Here is a 26,008-nt window from a genome sequence, read left to right on the forward strand (position 1 = left end):
GCTGGGCTTAACTTTCTGGCTGAAAGTCTCTTACTAGAAGGTGAGCTCAATTGCCTGGGCATCTCCAACGCTTCCTGCTCTCAAACTCTTGCACGTTGAAAGGCAAAGAAACTGCAGTCACAAGAGGCTATTCCAGGTTGTTTGAAAAAGCCAGACTCACCAGAAAATCCCCCGTTACACTGACATACCAGAGCAACTCAAATTGCCAGGGGAAATCAAGAAGAGGGTGTTTGTTTTTTAGAGTGGGGTTTGAGTGGTGATTTTTATTTTTTACCTTTCGGGGGAAGCCCTTCAGGAGGTCTTCTGGCATTTGGCGTGGCCACTGTCACAGAACAACACCAACAACAAGTGCAGAAAAATAAAGATGGAAACCAACACAAAACGTACACACGGACACACACATACAAGAAAAGAACAGAAATTAATACCATGGGCATGGAAACAACGGGGAGATAAATCTGCAACGATTGAAAATAAAACTAAACTTGCGGAAATGCCAGCGGCTGCTCCTGGCAAGCTTTTAAAAGAACGGTGAAAGCAGAATGGTTTGCTTCAACATAACGAAACAGAAGCATGCTAAGATGGAGGTGGGCACCCACAGAAGAAAAACGGAGCGTAATAAGGAAATACTGACCTGTACATGGGGACGGTCACGGTTCGCTCGTAGTAATTCCAAGTCGAATGCAAATCGGTTCGAGTGAGGTTTGTGGCATAGAACCTCCAGGCAGCCTGCGAAGGGAATTATTATTATTATTATTATTATTATTATTATTATTATTATTATTAATTGAATTTATATATTGCCCTATACCTCAGAGTCTCAGGGCAATTCACAGAATAAAATCAAGATATAAAACCACAAAATACCTAATAAAAACAGAAACTCAATTCCTGTGCCCCCAAAAAAACACATTTTAAAAGGGCATGGGATGTAAATCAGATCAACCAAAGGCCTGGTTAAAGAGGAACGTTTTTGCCTGGTGCCTAAAGGTGTACAATGAAGGCACCAGGTGAACTTCCCTGGGGAGAGCATTCCACAGCTGGGGAGCCACTGCAGAGAAGGCCCCGTTCTCGTGTTGCTACCCTCCGGACCTCTCAAGGAGGAGGCACACAAAGGAGGGCCTCAGAATATTATCTCAGGCGTAGCTGTCAACTTTTTCCTTTTTTTAAGGGGAATTCCCTTATTCTGAATAGGATTTCTCACAAGAAAAGGGAAAAGTTGACAGCTATGACTCAGGGCCCGGGTAGGTTCATATGGAAAGAGGCGGTTCTTGAGGATGCAGGTGTAATTTAAAGAGGGGTGTGGAAGCAAAGAGAGAGATCTGGTTGCTGCAATCTATCATTTACACCAGGCCTGGGGAGCAGGGATGACTTTGGGCACTTTTGGACTACAATTCCCATCTGCCCCGGCCAGTAAGGTCAGTGTTCAGGGATATCAGGAACTGAACAGCACCTGGAAGGCCACAGAATCCCCATCCTTAAAGAGGAAAGGAAGACCATCTCAGGCGATTCTTCAAGATATCAGTTATCTTGAAGCTCGGCTAGGGGGAGAGTTAGTATCATTCCCCCTGCAGGTGAAAAACCATATGGAGAGGGGGAGAGATTCTGATCAGAAAAACAGCCTATGGAGGAATTGATTAGGCAAGCACACACATCACACATTCTCTCTCTCTCCACACACAGATGTGATGCTCCTCACAGATCGAGGTGTTTACTTCATGCAGCGTCTACTTTGGCCTCAAATGCCCTGCATAGATCCATATTCTTCCTCTCTCACACTCTGAAGAGCTGTGCCAGGGAGTAAGGAACAGTTCCCCACCAGTGCCACTGGGTGATTTATGCAGCAATTTCCAGTCCCTCTCCCTCCCTCTCCCCACGTCAAGATTTCAGTTCTCCTTATGAAGGGGGATGGGGAGAATGTGATCTTAAGTTGGATTTTTTAAAAAAGAGAAGATGAAAATGTACTCTTGTCTTTATGCACACAGGAATCTGTTTTGGGAGCAGCAGCAAAAACCTGCACCCCATTTCCAGCACCATAGCTGTGGGAATTCAGGCCACAGGCAAGATGAGTTTGCCCGTGTAATTAATTAAGCTTGCCTGCTTCGTCCTTCTTCCCTCTCCACTGTTGCCCAGCTTAAGACTAGCTGACAAAGCTAGCTTTCTTCTAGTGGGGGGTCATGCTCAAACGATGCTCAGCTGAAGATGACAAGCATCAACGGAAGTATAGCGTCCAGATCAAGGGCAGTAATAGTACTGCCTTAGTCAGACCACACCAGGAATACTAAGTCCAGCTCTGCGCAGCACAATTTAGGAAGAATATTGACAAGCTGGAATGTGTGCAGAAGAGGGTGGCCGAGATGATCAAGGGGTCTGGAAAACAAGCCTTATGATGAATGGTCGAAGGAGCTGAGCATGTTTAGCCTGGAAAAAAGGAGACTGAGAGAAGATATGATAGCCATCTTCAAATATCTCAAGTGCTGTCATATGGAAGATGGAGAAACTGGTTTTCTTCTGCTCCAGAAGGTAGGACCCAAACCAATAGCTTCAAGTTACATGAAAGGAGATTTTGACTAAACATAGGAAGAACTTGACAAACTTAGACAGCATCTTAAAAAGAAGACATCACATTGCCGACAAAGGTCCGTATAGTTAAAGCTATGGTTTTCCCAGTAGTGATGTATGGAAATGAGAGCTGGACCAGAAAGAAGCCTGGTTGCCGAAGAATTGATGCTTTTGAATTATGGTGCTGGAGGAGACTCTTGGACTGCAAGAAGATCCAACCTGTCCATTCTTAAAGAAATCAGCCCTGAGTGCTCACTGGAAGGACAGATCCTGAAGCTGAGGCTCCAATACTTTGGCCACCTCATGAGAAGAGAAGACTCCCTGGAAAAGACCCTGGTGTTGGGAAAGATTCGGTGATTCTTAGGAGCACAAGGTGCTGCCACAGACTGAGTCACACAATTACTCCCTTGACTTCTGTCTTTTCTCCAGTGACTATCAGTGGCTCTGCAGTTCTCTCCCAGCCCCACCTGGAGGCGCCAGGAATTGAACCCAGAACCTTTTGCCCCTGAGATTATGGCCTTTCCTGGCACTGTTTGATTGACATAGCTTTTCTCCTCCTACCTAAGCATTGCACCCAGGGGCAGCTGATGCCCACCAGGACCAATAGGATGGAAAGCAGAGAGGACAATGGTAGGCAGAGCCAGACAGAGCCAACAACAGGCTCTAATTCTAGAAGTTACATCACTAATTATATGCTGGGTAAGAGATGTTGGTTATAATATACAGTTTTCTTCATGGGAAAAGTTATGAAAAGAGGATTTGAAGTTTACAGCCTGCTGTTCGTTGAAAGAAAATTATATGAAAACAATGTACCGTTGGTATTTTACACCTAGTAAAATTGTGAAAATGTATAGAACCAGTTCAAATGTGTGCTGGAAATGTAAAAGGATATGTATAGGATGTTTCATCGTGTGGGGTGGTAAAAGCTTTCTAGGAAATGATATATAATGAGTTGACAAAAATATTTAAGGTAACTTTTAAAAAAAACCAGAGTCTTTTTTGCTAGGCGTTATAGGTGCGGAACTATCAAAATAAAATAAAAGACTGTTTATGTATGCAGCACCAGCAGCAAGGATGCTTCTGGCCCAGAGATGGAAAGAAGAAGAAGTACTGACCAGAGAAGAGTGGCAGACCAAGCTGATGGAAGATGAAGAAATGGCAAGACAGACGGGAAAGATCAGAAATCAGGAAGACCAAGTACTTTTTAAAAGACTGGAATAGCTTTCGAACGTAGTTGAGAGATCACTGTAAACAGCTGAAATCATTGGCAGGAATACAATGACACTTGTAAAGTAACATGGATTTTGGATACTATGATTATATAACAGATAAAGATAAAGGTAAAGGGACCCCTGACCATTAGGACCAGTCGTGGCCAACTCTGGAGTTGCGGTGCTCATCTCATTTTATTGGCTGAGGGAGCCGGCGTACAGCTTCTAGGTCATGTGGCCAGCATGACTAAGCCACTTCTGGTGAACCAGTGCAGTGCACGGAAACGCCATTTACCTTCCCACCAGAGCGGTACCTATTTATCTACTTGCACTTTGACGTGCTTTCAAACTGCTAGGTTGGCAGGAGCAGGGACCGAGCAGCGGGAGCTCACCCTGTCACGGGGATTCGAACCGCCGACCTTCTGATCAGCAAGTCCTAGGCTTTGTGGTTTACAGTAAAAGACGCAGGAATAAAATCTTAGAATTGGAACCCATGGAGGGAATGAAGGAGCTCTCAAGGTTCGAAAGAACCCTTTTTTAAATGTGTGAAAATGTTATGTTTATGGTGTATAACTTTTATGCAAAACTAATACACACACACATATATATGATGATTAATTCTAGTTTTGCCTCCATCCTCCTCCCTACCAAGATCTGCAAGGGTAAAACTGAGACTAAGGAAGGGGCTGACAGCCATGAGCTGATTGCACAATAGGAAGGCAAGCAGGTAGAGGCTGGCACTACCCCATTTGCCACAGCAGACCAGCCACCACCGCTTGCGCCCATTCCTCAGCTTGCATGGCTCAAAGACTACTTTCCAAGCAAAAGGTCCGCACTGATCAGCTCTTTTTAAAGGCTAAATCTTTGCACGAGAGATGCAGGGTGGCACAGCAGCAAGAGTTTTTGAGCTTAGCTGCCCTTGAATGTCCCCCTCTCCCCCACCTGGCTGCCTGTTCTGCCTCGCAGGGTCAGCGCCAGGAGGCAAGGGGCAGCCCCACGGGAGTCGCCTCAAACTCGGAAAAAGGGTGGCATCTAAATGCAGTAATGAGTCCCAAGTGCCGAGAGGCCTTCAATTTCGCCTGATTGCAGATTCAGCATTTCCCTGGCACAGCCTTTGATATGTGTTGCTGCAGGGTATAAATAGAAGTTGGATTTATTTATTTTTAAACCCTGGAGTCCTGCACACAGCAATCAGGGGGAAATTATTAGCTGGCGTGCTGCGCCTAGGAAAAACAGATGGAACTCTGGGTTCTGGCTCAGAGTCTGGTGGGAATTGGTCCACCAGGGAGGAGCAAGTGCCTCGTGGCTATAGAGGAAGGAAGGAAGAAAAATAGTCCACGCTGTATTTTTAGTCTCGAGAGGAAGGCCAGAGCAGAGGCAGGTGGAGCTAAGATACTATTGTTTTTCTTGCCCTTATCTAAGCATCTGATGATGCCTGAAGTCCCCTTATTAGTGGAAAACTATGAAGGCAATGGGGCGCGGGTGGTGCTGTGGGTTAAACCACAGAGCCTAGGATTTGCCGATCAGAAGGTCAGCAGTTCGAATCCCCACGACGGGGTGAGCTCCCATTGCTTGGTCCCTGCTCCTGCCAACCTAGCAGTTCGAAAGCACGTCAAAGTGCAAGTAGATAAATAGATACCGCTCCGGCGGGAAGGTAAACAGCGTTTCTGTGCGCTGCTCTGGTTTGCCAGAAGCAGCTTAGTCATGCTGGCCACATGACCCAGAAGCTGTATGCTGGCTCCCTCGGCCAATAAAGCGAGATGAGTGCCGCAACCCCAGAGTCGGCCACGACCGGACCTACATGGTCAGGGGTCCCTTTACCTTTACCTTTATGAAGGTAATGTAACATGTGTAAAGATGCCCAGCACTCTTGGCTCTGTTGCATCAGAGTAATCTTGGCCAACTGGCATTTAGCGAGGTAAAGGTAAAAGGACAGTTAAGTCCAGTCGAAATCAGCTATGGGGTGTGGCGCTCATCTCTGCTTTCAGGCCGAGGGAGCTGGCATTGTCCACAGACAGCTTTTCTGGGTCATGTGCCAGCATGACTAAATCACTACTGGCACAACAGAACACCATGACGGAAACCAGAGCGCACGGAAACGCCGTTTACCTTCCCACCGCAGCGGTACCTATTTATCTACTCGCACTGGCGTGCTTTCGAACTGCTAGGTTGGCAGGAGCAGGGACAAAGCAACAGGAGCTCACACCGTTGAACGGATTCCAACTGCTGACCTTCCGATCAGCAAGCCCAAGAGGTTCGTGGTTTAGACCACAGCGCCACCCGCATCCCCTCATTTTGCAAGACGCAAACCCGAGTGTTCCCCCACAGAGAGCTGCCCTTGAAGTCTTGCCCAGATCAGAACATCTGCAAAGACCTGCTCAAGGGACTTCATTTATTTGAAAATTTATATCCCACCCTTCTGTTGCTTATGTTCCACTCGGGGCAGCTGTCAATTAAAACCAACTGTAAAATACCATTTAATTTTTTTGTTTAGAGTCAGCTTGAGGCTCACTTCTCTCTCTCTCTCTCTCTTCCCTCTCCACCCCCTCCCCGCTTTTTGCCCCCCATGGACACAGATTGCAGACCCCAATCTTCCTGTTCCGGCCCCCTCCAAGTATCCACATTCCAATCTTCTCACCTGGATCAGGCCCGCTGCAGGGTTCCTCCTCTTCTCAAAGTGCTTTTGACGGTGCTGCTCTTGAACCTTCAGTGCAAATCCAGAACCTAGAATACCCTGGGAATAAAGAATAGCGCTATTTCCAGTTAACATGGTCAACGGACTCATTCGTCTGCCCCTTATACCAGATTCTGGGGAGCGGGGGAGCATACTCCTTTAAGAATCACTAGTAGAAGGGACACATTATCTTCAAGTATCTAGAGAATAAGTGAAAAACACACAGAGGAGGACCTGAATCTATAGAGGCATCTAGGCGAGCAACAGATCATGTGATCACTTGAAAGGAGGGAGGTGGCAGTGGTGTGGGGAGGTTGATGCAGTGCAAGTACATCAGCCCTTGGGTTGAGCATCAGTTACTCAGATTGGGGGGCAGCACAGAAAGCGGGGTTTGTGGCCCCAAATGGCCCCGAACCAGCACGCCACTCTGGCACTGGTTTGGAGTCAATCGGACAAGGCTGGGTTGTTGGCCCTTCACTTGCAACCCCAGTTTGAGTGTCAATTGCTCAGTCTTTGGGGGGGGGCTGCACAAAACGTGGGGATTGCAGCACAAAACCTAGACATCAGTTTGGCGGGAGCAGAGATCTGGAATTTTGGAGTCCCAGGCTAATGAAGCTGGCTGATTTTGAAATCCTTTCCTCGCCTCTTTGGTGCTGCGAGAAAGCCACTTCCACCCTACAGAGGAGGTGGGGTTACGGGCTTCACAGTCCCGTGCAATTGGGGGGATTCCCGGCCGTGTCACACCCTGGCCAGCCAATTGGCTGGCTCTGGGGGCATGGCCTGCCCTATTTAAGGCAGGATGCAGCCGGGGATCTCCCTCTTTCCCCACCTGCCAGGTGTTCCTGCTTTTCCCACCCTCCCGCCCTATAAGGTTGTCGTTTCTTGACCTTGCTATGGACCTTGGTTGGTCGCCGTTGAGGGGCCTGGTAGGAATTTTTCCACTTGGCAAATTGGCACCAGCCTCTTGGTTTTCGCCTACCTCGTAGCAAATCGTCACAACTTTTTTGGTATTGGTGGTTAGGCATTGGTATTGTTCTGTAGATGGAAGAGGGGAGGTAGCGCCATCACCTGCCCCGCATATTGAAGGGTAGTCCGATAAAGGACTCCGGGGGGCGTGGCACTGTCCGAAGCCTTGGGAGGTGAGGACCTAAGGCACTCCCCCTATCAGCGACCCCGGGGGAGCTCCTAGTTGATGTGCATCAGCAGGACTCCACCTACTGGTGGTTAACCCTTCCCGGACTTCAAGCGGACGGGCTGAAGTCGGATATAGTTGGTTAGGACCAATGCCTAAGCCAATACTGCTCTTCACCTGTAACCAATAAAGCTGTGGCCTTATTTAGCCCATTAACCTTAATAACTGTGTCATGTGTCTTTATTTCCGGGGGGCGGGGGCTCGCCAAACAATGCAGCCCTGAAGGATCTCTCCTCCCCTGTAACGTGATAAGGCTGTATTCTCAGATGAGACCTCCTCACGGAAATCAATGGCAGGCTTGTGGCTATCAGGAATAGTAGCACCAGATTGGCTCTGCCAGCACATCTGCACTGTGTCGACTTCTTAACCACTTAACCCATCAAGAGGTCAGGGTAACAGCATTTCCCCAATACATTGCCTACTACTGATCCAGACTCCCTTCTCTTTTACCCTGGGAATAGGTGTACCTGTGATCTACAAAAGTGATTTCAATTAAAAAACTAAATCCATGGCTGTATGACCTTCCGTGTGGATGCAAAGTGTGGTGGAGCTGGGACCATGCGCCAGCAACATGTGCAGGGCAAGATCAGACTTCAGAAATATTGTCTGAACTGGACCCAACTGCTGATGATTCAGGAGAGCAACTCCAAACTCAACACCTCTGCAGCAACCTCAGGGGTATCTGTCCTTGTGAAACAGGGTGAAGAACCTCTTTGGCTCCACCAGGCCAGGTTAGGATTGGCCTCACTGGCCAAAGGTGACATTGTTAGGACACCTCATGATTGGCAGGCAGGTTGTCCCGCCCACCTGTCAAAATCCATTGAATCAGTAGAATGGCTGAGCCAAGTATGGCTTAACTCCCACTCATCAGCTGATGATCAGGGACTAAATCGCTGGCTTGGTTCTCCACTCTTGATGTAGAACAATGAATCATACAGAGTGATGAAGGGGTAAAAAAAAAGTCATTTCCCGCAAGGCTACTTTCATCACTGAGCTTAATAAAAATGAGCCTTGCCTAGTGCCTACTTACAGCTGGAAGAGCGAAAAAGGAAACGCCAATCAGGGTGAAAGTTGCAGCAAGGAGGCGTCCATTCCAGGTTTGCGGATATTTGTCCCCGTAGCCAATGGTAGTCAGTGTAATCTGAGGAAAGGCAGATATCATCAATAGTGGCTCTTCAAAAGTAATGTTGGTTCGGTGTCTAATAGACTGCACACTTTTTCAAAAAAATAAAATATTTCCATATTAAGTTTCACTCCCAATAATTCTTTCCTAAGAGAATATTGTATATTCTGACTTTTTAAAATATTTTTATTTGCTTTTCTGTTATATCTTGCCATCAGTACGTACTCTGTTACATTTGTGCTTAAAACAAAAATAAAGGTTATAACCTAAATATAAAACATGAGCATATAATAATAATGGTACCATATCTACATTCCTCCAAGTTGTTTAATTCCTGTACGTCTTTACTTTTACTTCCACTCTTTCCATGATTTCCTATCTCCTATCCTTTTTAACTGCGTTTTCTTATTCTTCTACATTATTATCATTACCTTACATACTGTAATATAGGCTTCTTTCCATGTTTCTGGGATTTTACCCGTTTTTAAAATCTCATTCATCACATCTTTCAATGGGTTTACCAATTGTTCCCTTATTTTTTTATATCTTCTGACTTTTTAAAAACTAATGGTAAATTTGTGCTAGTCTACATCCATAAGCATTCATTCACAAGTGGGAATGCTGTTTGGACAAAAAAAATAAAAATATTGGGGCGAACACAGGATTTTTGGCAAAATAATCTGAATTGGGAAAATGGTGTTCTCAGATTTATTTCACTGTGCTCATCACCGGTCTGCAAGGGGAGAATTAAACTATCACCGAACGAGAAAAGTACCATCAGTTACAAAACATAACCTGTCGCATCTGGGCTAGAACCTTTCTCCCTAGTGATACACTTGTTTTGTGTGTGTTGTGGTTGCTTATCTTCAAAAATATTCCAACAAATGAAGGTTCCTAATCCCCACCACATGTTGCAAGCTGAAATGGTACAGCCCAGGTAAATCCACTGCATGACTAATCCAATTATCTGTTTCTGCGACTGAGCATTTTAACCACTTGTTTAACTCTCTCTTTTTCTGTGCTGCAGTTCTTCCAGGTGGTCATTTTCCTCTGTATCGAGAGGAAAGAGGAAAGAGCAGAATGCATGGGGTGGGGAGGGGCTGAATTTTTGTCCATGGCGACCTTTCCTCATCGTTATCTGCCCCTCACCTCATTTCTATTTTAGACTGTGACCCCCTTGAGGGCAGGAACCATCTATTTTTGCCTATGCAGTGGAGATTTGAACCCTGGTCCTAGTTTGGCACCCGATTTGCTCTCTGTTTCACTGATTATCACACACACACACACACACACACACACACACAAATGAAACCTGAGAAGGCCATGTGGGATGTGAAACACAAGCAGTCAAGTACAACATCACTAGAGTGAACATGTTTATACATGGGGAGGAATGTTTATCCAGCCAGCAGGTAAACTTCCTGTTTCTTTCTGGGCTGGGACAGACTTCCTCTGCATGTGACTAGAGGCAGGCGTGGCCTCACCTGTGCAGGTAAGGACAAAAGCACAGGGCAGGGCAGGCATCTCTCTCTCTCTGACTAAATGCATTGAAGAAGCAACATCTGATTAGCCAAAGATGCTTCCAGCCAAGAGAGGACAAAGGGACTGTCTCTTTATGGGATAGTTTCCCAGGTGTATGTTACTTTTCTAAGTTAAGTCTGCCTTCTGGGATCCAATTGTGAACAGAATGTAAGTAAACTCTTTTTATACTTTTATAGAAGACTGTGTTGTGTCTTATCTTTTATGAGGCAATAAGGGGAAAATACCAGAACAGTTATTATAGAGGCTTTAGCGAGTCTGAGCAAACGCATCCGCTGAGTTTAAAAAGGGGGATGTTACTCTGCTAAATTGTGAACTTCTTTACACAAGTTGGAAAGGCTATAATCGAACAATATATCCTCTCCTGCATCCCTGAACATTCCCACAGGCCACCCTCTTGATACCTGGAGAGGAAGTGGGCATGGTTTATAGCTAGTGCAGATGAGGATGTGGGTTTGAAAAATCATAGAATCGTAGAGTTGGAAGGGATCCTGAGGATCATCAGGTCTGTTATAAGAAGTTTAAGGTCTCAAATATAGAGTAAATATTCATAAATGCACACATATCTAAATATATGAACCATGTGTCTGAAATAGTATGGGAGAGCAATCCTGGAGCCATTTTGACTCTCCCAATGACCTCAAATATTCTTCTGCAGTAAGGGAGGCAAATGGGGAAAACCTTCCCATTGTCCTTTTGCTTGCAGATCATGTCCTAAGGTCATATTTTTGTATGAATTGGATGAGCCTATGACCTGGATTCAGGAATTAAAGTATTTACCATCACTAAAGAATCGCCAGGCTGCCCAGGTAAAGCAATCAGTGACTATTATCATGTATCCTGGCAGACAGGATTTCTGCTGTAGACCGCCTCCTTCTGTGATGTATGTATGATGTTTCGGGGGGTGGGTCTTGGGCTACAGGGTGGGCAATTACAAAAGTCTATATAAGGGCTTGCACACCATTGTTCAGAGTTCTCCTCCCTCCTGCATGTGGTGAGTGGGGACCCTGTTGCAACAGTTTATTTCCTTTAATGAAGATCAGGCTTAATTAGCAGCTTTGCTTCTCAATATACTCTGATAATAATAATAATAATAATAATAATAATAATAATAATAATAATTTATACCCCACCCATCTGGCTGGGCTTCCCCAGCCACTCTGGGCGGCTTCCAAAAAAAATATTAAAATACTGTAATACATCAAACATTAAAAGCTTCCCTAACCAGGGCTGCCTTCAGATGTCTTCTAAAAGTCTGGTAGTTGTTGTTCTCTTTGACATCTGACGGGAGGGCGTTCCACAGGGCAGGTGCCACTACCGAGAAGGCCCTCTGCCTGGTTCCCTGTAACTTAGCTTCTCGCAGTGAGGGAACTGCCAGAAGGCCCTCGGCGCTGGACTTCAGTGTCCGGGTAGAACGATGGGGGTGGAGACGCTCCTTCAGATATACTGGACCGAGGCCGTTTAGGGCTTTCAAGGTCAGCACCAAGACTTTGAATTGTGCTCGGAAACGTACTGGGAGCCAATGTTGGTCTTTCAAGACCGGTGTTATGTGGTCTCGGCGGCTGCTCCCAGTCACCAGTCTAGCTGCTGCGTTCTGGATTACTTGTAGTTTCCGGGTCACCTTCAAAGGTAGCCCCACGTAGAGCGCATTGCAGTAGTCCGAAGTGGTTGGCCTCTGTTATTTCCTCCAACTGATAGGGAACCCTCAAGGACTCTATGCGGGCTCCGGAATACCTCATAAGGGAAAGGGAGCAGGTTTTTTTCTTCTAACAAGTCCAACCCTCTGCAATGCAGGAATTTGCAGCTGTCCCGTACAGAGATCGGACCTGCAATCTTGGCATTGTCAGCACTGTGCTCTAATCCAGTGCAGAGGAAAGGCGATTCCAGAATGGCTGAAAGTTAATCAGGAGTCCTTTCACCCCACCAAACGTTATTCGACCACCATGCACTCCAACTCTATCCAGTGTGAATCTTTTCAGCAACTCCTGCTGACCTGCTTCCCATTTTAAACACCTCATTAGCCAGAAGGAACAAATTAATGGCTGCTTCACACCCCCTCATTAAAAGCTCAGATTTTCTCCCTTTCTTCCTAGTATTGCAGTCCTAAAATAGGAGCTAGGGGAAGTGGGGAGAGAATTCAGGGATACGGCTAGGGAGGTTGGGCGTTTACTGCAAGGCCAAAATTGCCAAAGCGCCTACCATTCTCACAAGGCAATTAGCATTTTGCTAATCAATGCAGATCAGCTCTTTTTCAAGCTGGCAAAGGACCCCCAGGCTTGGGGCAATGGCTTTGTTTTTTCGAGACAGCCATAGTTTGAAACAAAAATCGGCATGCAAGTTTTATTATTGACTCAGTAAATCACATATTTCTTTACTGACAATGTGACAACTAATCTATTATTATTATTATTATTATTATTATTATTATTATTAACCCTGGTTTTTCTTTCATTTCTTTTTGCGTAAGCCTACCTGTTGTTATTAAAACTCAATTTTGTAAAATGGGCAGGGGGGAAGAGCAGCAAACAGGTGGAGTTGAGTGGGGAATCATTGCTCACCTGGCTTCCCAATATGGAGATTGCTGCTGGTAACCGAAAAGGTGAAGGGGTGAAGAGGTCACTACAGTGTGGGCACAGCAGCAGGAAAGTCAGAGTGGGTCTGCCACCGTGCCCACACCAAGCCAACCTCCCCAATTCCTCTTCATCTCGGTTACCAGGAGCGAACTCTACAACAAGAAGTCAGTTCACCAACACTGGCTCAGCCAATGCAAAGCATCTAACATCAAAGAAAATAGTAATAATAAGAATAATTCTTATACCCCACCCATTTTGCCGGGTCTCCCCAGCCACTCTGGGCAGCTTCCAACAGGATATTGAAAACACAATAAAACAACAATCCCTAAACACGTCCCTAAACAGGGCTGCCTTTAGATGTCTTCTAAAAGACAGATACAGTGGTACCTTGGGTTACATACGCTTCAGGTTACAGACTCTACTAACCCAGAAATAGTGCTTCAGGTTAAGAATTTTGCTTCAGGATGAGAACAGAAATCGTGCTCCAGCGGCGCGGCAGCAGCAGGAGGCCCCATTAGCTAAAGTGGTGCTTCAGGTTAAGAACAGCTTCAGGTTAAGTATGGACCTCCGGAACGAATTAAGTACTTAACCCGAGGTACCACAGTAGTTATTTATTTCCTTCACATCTGAAGGGAGGGCGTTCCACAGGGCGGGTGCTACCACCGAGAAGGCCCTCTGCCTGGTTCCCTGCAACCTCACTTCTCGCAGTGAGGGAACCTCCAGAAGGCTCTCGGTGCTGGACCTCCGAAATACTTCTCTTGCAGCAACACCACATTTTCCCAACACTCAAAATGCAGCATTTTGGGAATGGGAAATGTCAGCACCATGTGGTTGCATTTCTTTTTTTTCTCCCACGTCACGCTTCAGTTGTAGAAATGCGTAGACTATAGGTACATTGTTGGCACCTACCAGATGGTGCCCATCACATCCCTGGCGATGAGTAATGCAAATCTCCTCCTACAACATCCATGCCATTTTTAATACTATTTTTAACTTATTATAGGCCTGAGCCGTCTCCACACTGTGATGTTATAATACGAAATATAATACCCTTTCTAAAAGTCACAGGCAGCAGCATGACTACCCCACAACACACACACACACACACACACACACACACACACACACAAAACATCCTTGCGAAAGACCTTCGGGATTTTCATTAAAGTCTACAGACTCCACTCCCCCTTGCTGCTTTGCATTCCGCTTGCAAATCTTGGAGAGCAGGCTGCTTTTTCCACCCCCTACGGCTCACTCCGTTGATGTAACAGACTAACTGATTCATTTTTCTTTCCAAACTTGGGAGCCGTTGGAATTTGATTCGTTCCTCCATCTGTGGCTTCCACGCACTTTGCAATGAAGGCCCAAACTCCTCACCTGAGCGAGATCGAGAAAAACAGGGGAAACAAAAGGGCAACTGCATCTGCCAGAGAACCTCGCTAATTGCCACTTTGTTATTCTCTTAATCCGATAATCCGCGCACAGGAAGACAAAGGAAGAACAAAAGCACCATCTCGCCTTGCTTCTGTACAAAGCTCACAAGTATTCACGCTCTTCTAGCAGAGAGTCTTCGTTAAATTTACAAGCACACTCACGACTTCCGGGTTTGCAGTGTTTAGGTTCCAAGTTGTTTGAGTACTGAGGCATTTGAGAACCAAAGTACCACTGTATCGGCTATTGGCAAGCAGCCTGAAGGAGATGCACAGTTCACACCATTATCTCACACCAAGTTTGGCCCTCAAAAGAGTCTGAAAGTGCAAGCTGAAATCACAAGAGAAGGAGGAGCAGGAGCAGATATCCACATCATGGCAAGAAATTGACCTCAAGGGGATACTCACCAAGCCCCACCAGAGTGCATCTGCATAGGTGTCAAAGTGATCGTTTTCTCCCTTCTCAGCCAAGTACACCAGGAAGGAGGCTAGAATGAGGCAAAGGAAACCAATATACCAGGCAGTGATCAGCTCCTGCAACACAATGAAGAAGAAAGAATGGAACAGCACGTCTCAAATGCAACGGTTTTTCCGTAATGCACTGAGCAGCCTTTGCAAAACAGGTGCCTTCCAGATCTCAGGGACTGCAGCTCCCATGAGTCCTATTTGCAGCAGCAGAAATGTTTGCTCATTTTTTTAATGCTCTCGTGACGATCGTCAGCCACGGTTGATGGGAAAGCAGCACGCAACTTATTAAATCAAATCAGGCTATATAGCAAGGGCTGCTTGCCCAGGTCTCTGCTGCTCACCTTGCTGTGGGCATACACCACCGACCCGAGAAGCTTCCAAGTGCCTCCTCGGCGGTCCATTCGGATCATGCGCAGGATCTGCAGAAACCTCAAACTTCTGAGCGCAGAGGTGGCAAAGACATTCCCCTGGGACCCAGCAGCCAGCACAGCGATGGAAGCAATTAACACCATGATGTCTGTGTATGGATAAGCAAGGATGGAAAGAGAAGAAAGGTTGTTTTTATTATTTGTATTTATATTTGTACAGTGGAACCTTGGTTCTTGAACTTAATCCATTCCGGAAGTCCGATCGACTCCCAAAATGTTCAAAAACCAAGGCACGGCTTCCGATTGGCGCAGGTGCCCTGGAAACAATAGCTGACAGCTGCTTCTGACGTTCAGCTTCTGAAAAACATTCGAAAACCAGAACACTTAGTTCCGTGTTTTCGGTGTTCAGGAGCCGATTTGTTCGTCAATTAAGGCGTTTGAGAACCAAGGTTTCACTGTACAAACAGTTTATTCGCAGGCCAGAACAGAACTGAACTGATGGGTTCAGCCAGATATAGAGCTCCACTACAACGCTACAGTAGCAACTTTCTGTAACTAGCCAATCACTGAACATCACTTTCAATCCCCTATTTGCATATTTGGACCTGAGTGAAAACTATCTACAGTATCCCCCTGCTGGCCCAGGGTGAGAGCTTCAGTACCTAACAATTCGCAACCAGAAGCAGCCAACTCAGCCAAAAAGCACTTCTTACCGATGACACAGAAGGGTTTTCGGGCGAACTTCAACCTTCCTCTCCAGCCACGGTATCGGCAGCAGCAGCCGGCAGCCCAGATCCTTACAAAATACTCCACACCGAAGACCACAATGGTGACTATTTCCTGCAGCGAAGAAAGTACAATAAATCCAGCATGGTGACACAAGAAAGGCAATCCTTTAGTATCAGGGTGTTCCCAGACAGGGACTTCATTTGCAAATGCATCGCAAAGATATTGCAAATGGGTTGCAAGCAACAGGTTTTTGTTGTTGTTATTTATGGTTGCTGCTGTTGTTTATTGCTGGTGGGGGAGTTTTTTGCTTACTGTATTTCCCCCAAAAAATCTGGCTCAAATGGGATGGAAATACCATGCCAACACCATCACATAGCACTGGAGGGAGAACATGCATGCATTAGAAGCAACAAGTCCACAATAAACTCTCATCTGGAAGCACACTCAGTTTTGAATGTGCACTTTTCTTTCCCCAGAAGTCAACTCCAGAAAGAAATAGGTATTTTTTTGGACTGATCCACAGCCAGGGTGTTTTCAGAACTACCTCCATATCTTAAAAACCCAATTTGGAGAATATATGTTAGCGTTATTTATTTATCCACAATCAAATGCAATTCGGGACGCGGGTGGCGCTGTGGGTTAAACCACAGAGCCTCGGACTTGCCGATCGGAAGGTCAGCGGTTCGAATCTCCGCTACGGGGTGAGCTCCCATTGCTCGGTCCCTGCTCCTGCCAACCTAGCAGTTCAAAAGCGCGTCAAAGTGCAAGTAGATAAATAGGTACCACTCCGGCGGGAAGGTAAACGGCGTTTCCATGCGCTGCTCTGGTTCGCCAGAAGCGGCTTAGTCATGCTGGCCACATGACCCGGAAGCTGTACGCCGGCTCCCTCGGCCAATAAAGCGAGATGAGCGCCGCAACCCAAGAGTCTGTCATGACTGGACCTAATGGTCAGGGTTCCTTTTACCTTTACCTTTACAAATGCAATTCCTTCACTTAAAAAAAATAAATAAATCTACAGGTAGCAATTTTTTTTAGTGGATTACCTTTACGAGGTGTCATTAGGGGACACGGTCAGGGAGCCAGTATCCTTTCCTAGATCCCCAAGAGCTCAGGAACTCACCCCATGATAATTTGCTATCTCTTTGTTGGTGAATGGGTGTAATTCTCCAGTATCTGATAGGAGGTCCCATTACCAAAGCTGGCTATTGCTTTCATGGAAATCTTGTCATTCCCTTTCTCCCGTGGCCACAGAGGTAAGATTGTCAGAAATACTGAGCTTTCCTCCCCATATTTCCTCTCTGCCGCGCATTGCAGTTCTTCTGATGAAGATCTTAATGTTATTAGCAGGAAGCATCAGGAGCCACAAAGCATTCTGGGAAGCCTGCAAAGTGTCTGCGTCAGCAAGAATCCTTCTAGCTATCACTCAACCCGCCACCAGCAGCCTAGGAAGCAGTGCAGAGGAAAGTCAAGCTGTTAAAAAGATGCAAAACTAGTCAGCTTTGTGTCAGATCATATGAGCACCACGGCACACGTCGTGGAGGAAGAGAGCACTGCTTTGATTCTATGAATTCTGCAGTTGTCCCTACCCAATCATCACACAACGATGAAAGCGGGAAATTTAGAAACTATGAGAAGCCAACAGATGCAAATTCAGACATTTGTGACTGCAGCTGCAATGTCCATTTCTGAGATTTCTAGATACCCAAAGCAATAATTGAGGCTAAACTCTCCTCTTAAAGGATATAGCAAATATAAAATTCAGCTTCAAATAGTTGATTTGCTTTCCCCAACAGTTCCATATGATCTTTAAGCTTAAAAGACCAAGAGTCTTTCAGTTTAAAGACCAAGCGCAGTGCTTTCCAGTGGGTAGTGCCAAGAGGCAAGGGGCAATGCAGGTGTCAATCACTATCGGGCTTTGAAATGCTGGTATCACTGGATCAAGTTCATCCATCTTATTGAATTAACTGAACTCAATAGTTTTCAGTGGATTTTGAATAAACGTGCAATTAATTGTTACTGTTTTGAGTTTCATTGTGGTATTTTCTTCCTTAGTGAGTCCTGCATACCACCATTCTGAATAATGTTTTTTATAGGGTAGGGGGCACTGGGGGGTGAGTTTGTGGAACCAAGGGGGCACTCCCCCCCCAAAAAAAGAAGTTTGTCCAAGAAACACTTGTCTAAAAAGTCAGAAACACATGTAAAAGAATGCGCTTGGAGATGGACTAGAAATCTTGCCAATTCTTCCCCAAAATAAACTTGATTCATGTTTGGTTCACCCGGCAACTATGGGAACTTCTTCAGGGTGTGGGTTCAGGGATATCCGAACTGATTCAGTGAACTTTGTCAAGCTGAACTCGTTCAACCCAAGCAATGACCATTTCAGAAAGCCACTTTTGCCCTCCAAAAGGAGGTTGGGTTACGGGCTTCACGCTCTCAGCCTCTGCGCGATTGAGGGAATCCCCGTCCGCGTCACCCCCTGGACAGCCAGTCAGCTGGCTCAGGGGGCGTGGCCTGCCCTATTTATCGCTGGCGCAGCCGGGGATCTCCCTCTTTTGCCGCCTGCAGCTACTCCAGTTTCCCACCCTCCCGGTTTTCGTCCTTGACCTTGCTATGGACCTCGGTTGGTCGCCATTGAAGGGCCTGGTAGGAATTTTTTCCACTTGGCAAATTGGCACCAGCCACTTGGTTTTTCACCTACCTCATAGCAAACCATCACAACTTTCCGAAGCCTGTCCGAAGCCTATGGAGGTGGCCTAAGGCACTCCCCCAAGCGGTGACCCTGGGGGAGTTCCTAGTTGATGCGCATCAGCAGGACTCCCCCTACTGGTGGTTAACCCTTCCCGGACTTCAAGCAGACGGGCTGAAGCCAGATATAGTCGGTTAGGACCAATGCCTAAGCCAATACCGCTCATCACCTGTAACCAATAAAGTTGTGGCCTTATTTAGCCCATTAACCTTAATAACTGTGTCATGTGTCTTTATTTCCACTGGGGGGGGGGGCGGGAACTCGCCACACAACTTCAGCCCTGAGTTCTGTGCTTTGCGTTTACTCACCAGAATGTAAAGGGCACCTTCAGAACTGTCCTCATACTCCTCGATGGTTGAAAAGACGGAGAGCACCAAGCAGGAGAAAACGAGTAGAAAACTGAATAGTATTGGGTGGGGGTGAGGGGAGAGACAGAAAAAGAAATGGCATTAATGTTGCAGCTGACATTGCTTCCCGTCCTGCTTTTAACCAGTGTTGTCTAACCATTGTCTAACGCTGTCCACGCAGGGTGAGGATCAAGCAGTGGTGTTGCTTCAGGTCAAAAGCCTATATGAGTGTTTTCTTTTGCCCAGTTCACTGCAGTGGAGCCTCCCCAAATAGTAAAGTTGGGCGCTAAGCATTTTAAATGCTGGTTAATTGAGAAGGCTTTGGAGGCGCAGGAGCCCGTTCGGGAAAGAAATGTGGCAACTTTGGCCCAGGATGAAGTTTGCCTTTAGTCCCCTTTTTCAACTCCAAGAATACTCAGAAGAATAGGCCTACTCAGCTCAGTTATGGAAACCAGTGCAACAGCCTGCAGAATATTCCCTGGGTGTGTGTCGTCAGATGAGTTCAGAACAACATTTTAAAAACTACTCATAAACCTGACACGGTGAAGATGGAAATGAAAGTCAACTTTCAGCTGTATTTCTGTCACTTTCAAGGAAAGTTGGGTCACTACAGCCAGGCCTATCTTACCCATAGAGGTTAGTGGCGCCAGGTGCCCTTCAGGGCACCAAGTTCTGAAGGGCGCCAGGCAAGAGTCCGGGGAACACCGAATGAACGCGCTGAGTGAATGAGAGTGCGTGCGCTGCTCCCGCAGAGCATCGGTTTGGTTTTTTTTTTCCCTTTTAGCCTGCAGGCGCCAAATTCTGCGGGGCGCCAGAAGGCTAAAAGGGGAAAAAATGAGCCAACGTTCTGTGGGAGCAGTGCACGTGCCCTCACTCACTCGCTGCAGGCCCTCTCGCTCGGTTTGCTGCCTGCCATGGACACTGTGGCACGTAGCGGCCAGCTGAGCCGGGAGGCACCACGTCCAGCCTCCGCCTCTTCCCCGCCGATGGAGCCGCCCTCCAGCTGCTGCTGCCCACCTCCTCTAGCCCTAAGGTCGACAACTCTGGGAAAGCGGGGGCGCCAGAAGGGTGCTTTGCACCACAGCGTCGGATATGCTTAAGACAGCCCTGACCACAGCTCTCCTTTTTTTTTTTTCCTCAGCCCATTTTTTTAACTGTGAGAAGCCCATTTCCATACATGTGGGTTATTATAAGAATCTTGCGGCAAGAATTTTGTGTCTGAATTCCCTTGTTTTCCTCTTCCCTCCCCATCAGTTCTTCCTCTTGTGCTATGCCTTTTCATATTCTAAGCCTGAAGGCAGGGACTTCCCTATTTCTGTTTATTTATAAACCATTCTGGACGTTTTTCTGGGTGAACAGTAGAGCATAAATACTTTGAAAGAAAGTCTAATACCATTTTCTGACACATGGAGATCTCAGACAATTTGCCTGCTGTGCTGAGACAAAATCCATCCAGAGTTTGCTGAAACTGACCTGACAAGCAGGTCGAAAAAATCAACAGACAGGAAGGGCAGCAGGTCAAACAAGCAAGCTGGCCTAAATTAATTTACTAAAGATGGAAGCACAGCCCTGAGAAAGCAAGCCTGCTTAGTAACAAATGGAAAAACCTCACATTTTGTAACAAGCATTAAATAATTCATCCCTCTGGCTTCAACCATGCGCTGCCGCAATTTCAATTTTGAATATTTATAAGGCTCTGTATATCTGGCTGGTGTCACGACATTTTCTACGAGAAAATGGTTAGGTTTCTTTCTATGAAAAGGGGGGAGAATTGGATGAAGGATGATGACAGCTGCCTTTCCCTACAGAAAAGGCCATCAACAGGGCAACAGGTAGCCATCAATGCAAACACAGAGAACATTATTTTAACTCTGATAGGACTTGAAAAGTTTGCAAGCCTCCTGGAAATGTGCAGACAGAAGACGACCACTGAATGTTCTTTTAAAAAGCAAAGGCACACCCCCTATTGTGTTTTCTTCTTTTTTCCAACATTCTGGATAGAATGTCAGATTTCCTACATTCTAAAGCCCAGGAAACGGCTTCAAATGGCCAGCTAAATCAAGTGAGGGTAGCCGATGGGTCTCAAACCCTCAGTGAGTTAGAGACTTCCGCTGCATGCGAAGAGAGGCTCCTGCAGATTGAGTGTGCTGGGGCCGGGGGGTAACCCATGAAACACAGTCCAGGACCGGACCAGAATCCGAAGGTTCTGCTAGGAGTCAGTCCAACAGGGCCAAGGCAGGACTCAAGGCAGGAAACCAGGCAAGGATAGGTACAGGATCTCAGGCAGGATCTGGCATGCAGCAATGTTGCTCCCACAACCTGGGGCAGGGTCCGACAGCCTTTTATCTTTGTCAGGATAACAGCTGGTCCTGATCCCCCAGCGGCTCACCTCCCTGTTTCACCCGAAGGCGAGCACTCCTCCTGCGAGTTCTCAGGTCTCTCCTTCTCTCAGACTTTAGTCTCTGCAGCTCAGGAAACATCGGTGGGTTACTAGACCCAGGGGCCGCCTCAGCCTCCCCTGACCAAACCAGTAGTGGAGCAGCTGTAAGTGATGGCCCAGCTGACGGCAACGAGGTAATCCCCACATCTGGAGCCAGGGCAGGCTCAGGCCCCTGACTCGGCCCAGCTGGTGCTTGTTGCAGGGGAACCTGTGCAGACTGGGACTCTTCAGGATCAGGCCCCAGACTTGGTTCAGATGATGCCTGAGGCAAAGGATCCAGTGCAAACTGAGACTCCTCTGGTTCTGAGTCCAAGTCCCAAGCCATCACATTGAGTGACAAGACCAAGAAACCAGCATGATCAAGTATTCCAAACAGGGCCGTCTTAAGCATATCCGGCACCGTGGTGCAAAGCTCCCTCCGGCGCCCCCACCACCCCGTTTCCCAGAGTTTTTAAGGGAGGACGGCACTACCGGTGGGGCTGGAGGAGGTGGGTAGCAGCGGGGAAAAGGTGGAGGCTGGACACGACGCCTCCTGGCTCAGCTGGCTGCTTCATGCCACGGTGGCCACGGCAGATGGAGGCTCCGGGCACGGTGTTGCTTCAGCGCGGCATGGCAGAGGGCAGCAAGCTGATGCCGGGAGGCTACCACATCCAGTTCTCCACCTCTTCCCTGGGGCCCTCCAGACCTTGGCACCCTGGCGTCCCGTGCCACTAGCCTCTATGTGTAAGACGGCCCTGATTCCAAAAGGACTAGCGTAAATTTATACGGTATTTGAAAAGATTTTTGTAAGCAATTAACGTCACTAGCGGGGTTGTCTGAAGACTTGTGATGAGAAATTTTCTACCTTTCTATGTTTATTTAAATTTCGAGCCATTTTGTAATGAGTGTCATTAGAATTGGAAAACGTACAAACTGCAATGACATCAAGGTTAATTCTGAAAGCGTGAGGCGGGAGGAAAGGAAGTCGATAGGCACTAAAGAGCCAGGGCGGTAATGTGGACAATGATGATGTGAATGTATATAAAGTGGTACCTCGGGTTAAGAACTTAATTCGTTCTGAAGGTCCGTTCTTAACCTGAAACTGTTCTTAACCTGAAGCACCACTTTAGCTAATGGGGCCTCCCGCTGCCGCCACGCGATTTCTGTTCTCATCCTGAAGCAAAGTTCTTAACCTGAGGTACTATCTCTGGGTAAGCGGAGTCTGTAACCTGAAGCGCCTGTAACCTGAAGCATCTGTAACCCGAGGTACCACTGTAATCGAAGAAAGAGAGAGGGGGAGGGGTCCAACGGTCAAGAAGGCAGTTTCTGCCCTTGCTGTAGAGGGAAGTGAGGGCCAGATGGGGATCAACAAATGGGGAAGGGAGCCCATCTGGGAGAAAGAAAACTCTCCTCCTAAACCTCCTCTGCCTTGTGAAATATCTTCAGGAGAAGAAAAGGCTAAGGACTAAAGCCTGCACAAATCCAGAGTGGAGTCCCTAAGATGGTTGAATGGTGCCTTGCACGCCTCCTTCCAGCAACTCCTGCAGCCAAGTTGGTGACAAATGCATTGCTCTGCTTTCCTTTGCACCACATCAGCATGGCTGAGAGGGGGTCTTGTTGTCTGGGCAGCCCAGGACCTTAAGACTAGGGTTACCAGTCCCCGGATTCACCAATCTGTCCCCGGACAAAATCTGTCCCCGGGTTTTAATTAATGTCCCCTGATTTATGCCTGGGGACTTCCGGTGAAGCAACATGCTGGGTGCCATGGCAGCGAACAGCGCCAGAGGTCCCGGCCACGTCAAAGTTTCAGCCAGCCAACCTGCTGGCTGGGCGGGTGGGTGGCTATTTAAACCGAGGCATGAGCCAGAGAGCTTCTTTCTGGCTCACCTCCTCGATCAACGCTCGCCCCGAAATTGTGAAGAGCCGCCAGCACTCTTCTGCTGCGGTCTCTGCGCACCCAAGTTGGTGGGGGCGAGCAAGGCGCTGAAGAGGAGGAGGAGAAGCCTAGAAAAGAGCTGTGCTGCGTTGCGAGACAGAGAGAGAGAGACGGAGCCTTGTGTTTGTGTGTTAATGCGTGTTTTCCCAAGACCAGCAAGCGCCTTTACTCAATCTCTGCCCCCCACAACCTCTTTTTTGGGGGGCGTTTGTGTATTTGTAGATGGGCTTCTCCACCTGCCTTGTGTCAAGGTGCACGCCTGACAACTTTGGGGTTCCCCCCCAAAAAAGGTCAAAAACACTGGGCAACCCTTTCGTAAAATAATAAGGCATGAATTTTTTTTTAAAAGTATTCCCGGATTCCTTGAAAAAAATCTGGTAACCATACTTTAGATACGCTGTCAAGGCTTGCACCCCAGGGAGGTCACTTTGGTGCTACTAACACCGGTTTGACTTGCACCTACTCCTCCGTTTGACTCCTCCCCCCCCCAGGCACACTCCATTGTCTCTCAAGACAGACAGGTGCCAAGAACTGGGATCACTGCAAATGAATTAAAGGACCATTAAACTGTGCAATCCAACTCCCTTGTGTGCCAGGTTTGGAGGATGGGAGTGGATTAGGCAGAGGTGTCTCTGGAAAGAGGAGCAGCACCACCCAGGCATTCATGCAAGGAGGAGACATAAATTTGGGTCACCCAGCCCTTCCTGACCTAGATATCCCTGCAAGCAATTATTTGGGATTGAGAAATGCACTCAGCAGCCGAAGAAAAAAACCGGAGCAGAAAGCAAGGGGGAAAGAACACACAGAAGATGGGAAAGGGGAGGAAAAAGGAAACGAACGAAAGGCTACAAGACTCGACAGCATTTTACTCCTGTCCTCTAAGGAGTTCAGAACAGCTTAAAAAGGTTCTCAAGAAGTCGTTCATCCAAGCAACATAGCATCTGCCTTAGAACTATTTCAGGAGCCTATGACTATTTAGATGTTGCTGAACTGCACCTCCCATCATCCCTGATCATTGCTGGGGCTGATGGGAGATGGAGTCCAAACAAGGAAAGTAATAAAGGTAAAGGGACCCCTGACCATTAGGTCCAGTCATGACCGACTCTGGGGTTGCGGCGCTCATCTCGCTTTATTGGCCGAGGGAGCTGGCGTACAGCTTCCGGGTCATGTGGCCAGCATGACTAAGCCACTTCTGGCGAACCAGAGCAGCGCACGGAAACACCATTTACCTTCCCAGCAGAGCAATACCTATTTATCTACTTGCACTTTGACGTGCTTTTGAACTGCTAGGTTGGCAGGAGCTGGGACCGAGCAACGGGAGCTCACCCCGTCATGGGTATTCGAACCGCCGACCTTCTGATCGGCAAGTCCTAGGCTCTATGGTTTAACCCACAGCACCACCCGTGTCCCAAGGAAAGTAATAGCACCTGTCTATTCTGCCTTGGTCAGACCACACCTGGAATACTGTGCCCAGTTCTGGGCACATAGTTTAAGAACAGGTTTGCAGAGGAGGGCAAGCAAGATGATCAAGGGTCTGGAAACCAAGCCTTATGAGGAATGGTTGAGAGAGTTGGGTATGTGTCAGAGCTGCCCAAGGTCCCAGCTGACAAAGGACCAACGCTGCTTCGTTGTTAAGTACAAAAGTCTTTATTGAAGTTCAGTTTCACTTCCAGAGCCGCAGCGCGCAGCTCTACGTCTCAACTGTTAGACCGCTGATGCTCCGTCTGAGTCTCCTCCCCCCTGACACCAATTTAAGATTCTAGCCTTACTCCACCTCTTCCTCAGTTCCTTCCGCCTCTGGTTCCGCCTGGCCGTTGGGGTCTCGCCCTTTCTAGACTCTTCTGACGCTGATTCCCCTGAGCCGTCTCCCTCCCTCCGGCGGGCTTTAGGAGCTGGTTCCCCATCCGGGTCTCCTGCTGTTCCCCGCGCCTGTACATTTGAACTTGGCGCGCGCGCCCAGCCGGTAACTTTTCTCCTGACCGTTTCACTGCTGCTGCTGTCACTGCTTCCCCCTTCGGGGGGGCTAGCTGCAACTGACCTCCCCTCCATTCCCCCACTCTCCGATGGAGGCGTGGTCAGCCCTGACTCACTCTCCCTCCCCTCTGGAGGAGACGCTGGCCCTGACACATGTGACTCTTCCCCCCCACTACGCTCTGGTGGGGAAACTGGTCCCGATCCTCCACTGCTGCTTTGGGGTTCCCCTCTGGCTCCTTGTTTCTGGTGCGTCCCCCCTGGGACCCCCCTTGCCCTGACCATAGGCGCCCCCTTCTGGGAATCTTCTGATTCGCTGGAGAAGCTCATGGAATCTCTCGGGCCACTGTCATACTCCCCTACGCTGCCCTCGGATTCTTCCCCTTCGCTCTCCATTTCCTCTCTCCCCAGTGCTCCTGCTCCCGAGCCCCTGACAGTATGTTTGGCCTGTAAAAGAGACGACTGAGAGGAGATAGGACAGCCATCTTCAAATATCTCAAAGGCTAGGCTGCATGGAAGATGGAGCAAGCTTGTTTTCTGCTTACCCAGATGGTAGGACTCAAACCAAAGGCTTCAAGTTACAAGGAGATTCCAACTAAACATCAGGAACAACTTTCTGACAGAAAGAGCCGAGGTGGTGGACTCTCCTTCCTTGGAGGTTTTGAAGCAGAGGTTGGGTGGCCATTTGTCATGGGTGCTTTAGCTGAGATTCCTGCAATT

The 26,008-nt window shown here is 47.6% G+C and overlaps 1 protein-coding gene across 10 annotated transcripts in view; it reads right to left on the reverse strand.

Moving 5' to 3' along the window:
• The window catches only part of KCNQ2 (potassium voltage-gated channel subfamily Q member 2), a 132,479-nt gene that overhangs the window by 62,547 nt on the left and 43,924 nt on the right, over positions 1-26,008 (reverse strand). For 9 of the 10 annotated variants that reach the window (XM_083618517.1, XM_083618515.1, XM_083618511.1 and 6 more), the window contains exons 2-8: positions 18,924-19,014; positions 15,854-15,980; positions 15,114-15,289; positions 14,713-14,838; positions 8,670-8,780; positions 6,412-6,507; positions 635-729 (exon numbers count right to left, since the gene is read on the reverse strand). In XM_083618517.1, the coding sequence (XP_083474643.1) occupies positions 635-729; positions 6,412-6,507; positions 8,670-8,780; positions 14,713-14,838; positions 15,114-15,289; positions 15,854-15,980; positions 18,924-19,014 (822 nt within the window). Of the gene's footprint in view, positions 1-149; positions 323-634; positions 730-6,411; positions 6,508-8,669; positions 8,781-14,712; positions 14,839-15,113; positions 15,290-15,853; positions 15,981-18,923; positions 19,015-26,008 lie in introns of those variants that run through there. The other variant, XM_083618510.1, reaches the window with a different exon arrangement.

The sequence above is a fragment of the Podarcis filfolensis genome (assembly GCF_964270895.1).
Source record: "Podarcis filfolensis genome assembly, chromosome: 6".
Lineage (NCBI taxonomy): Eukaryota > Metazoa > Chordata > Lepidosauria > Squamata > Lacertidae > Podarcis > Podarcis filfolensis.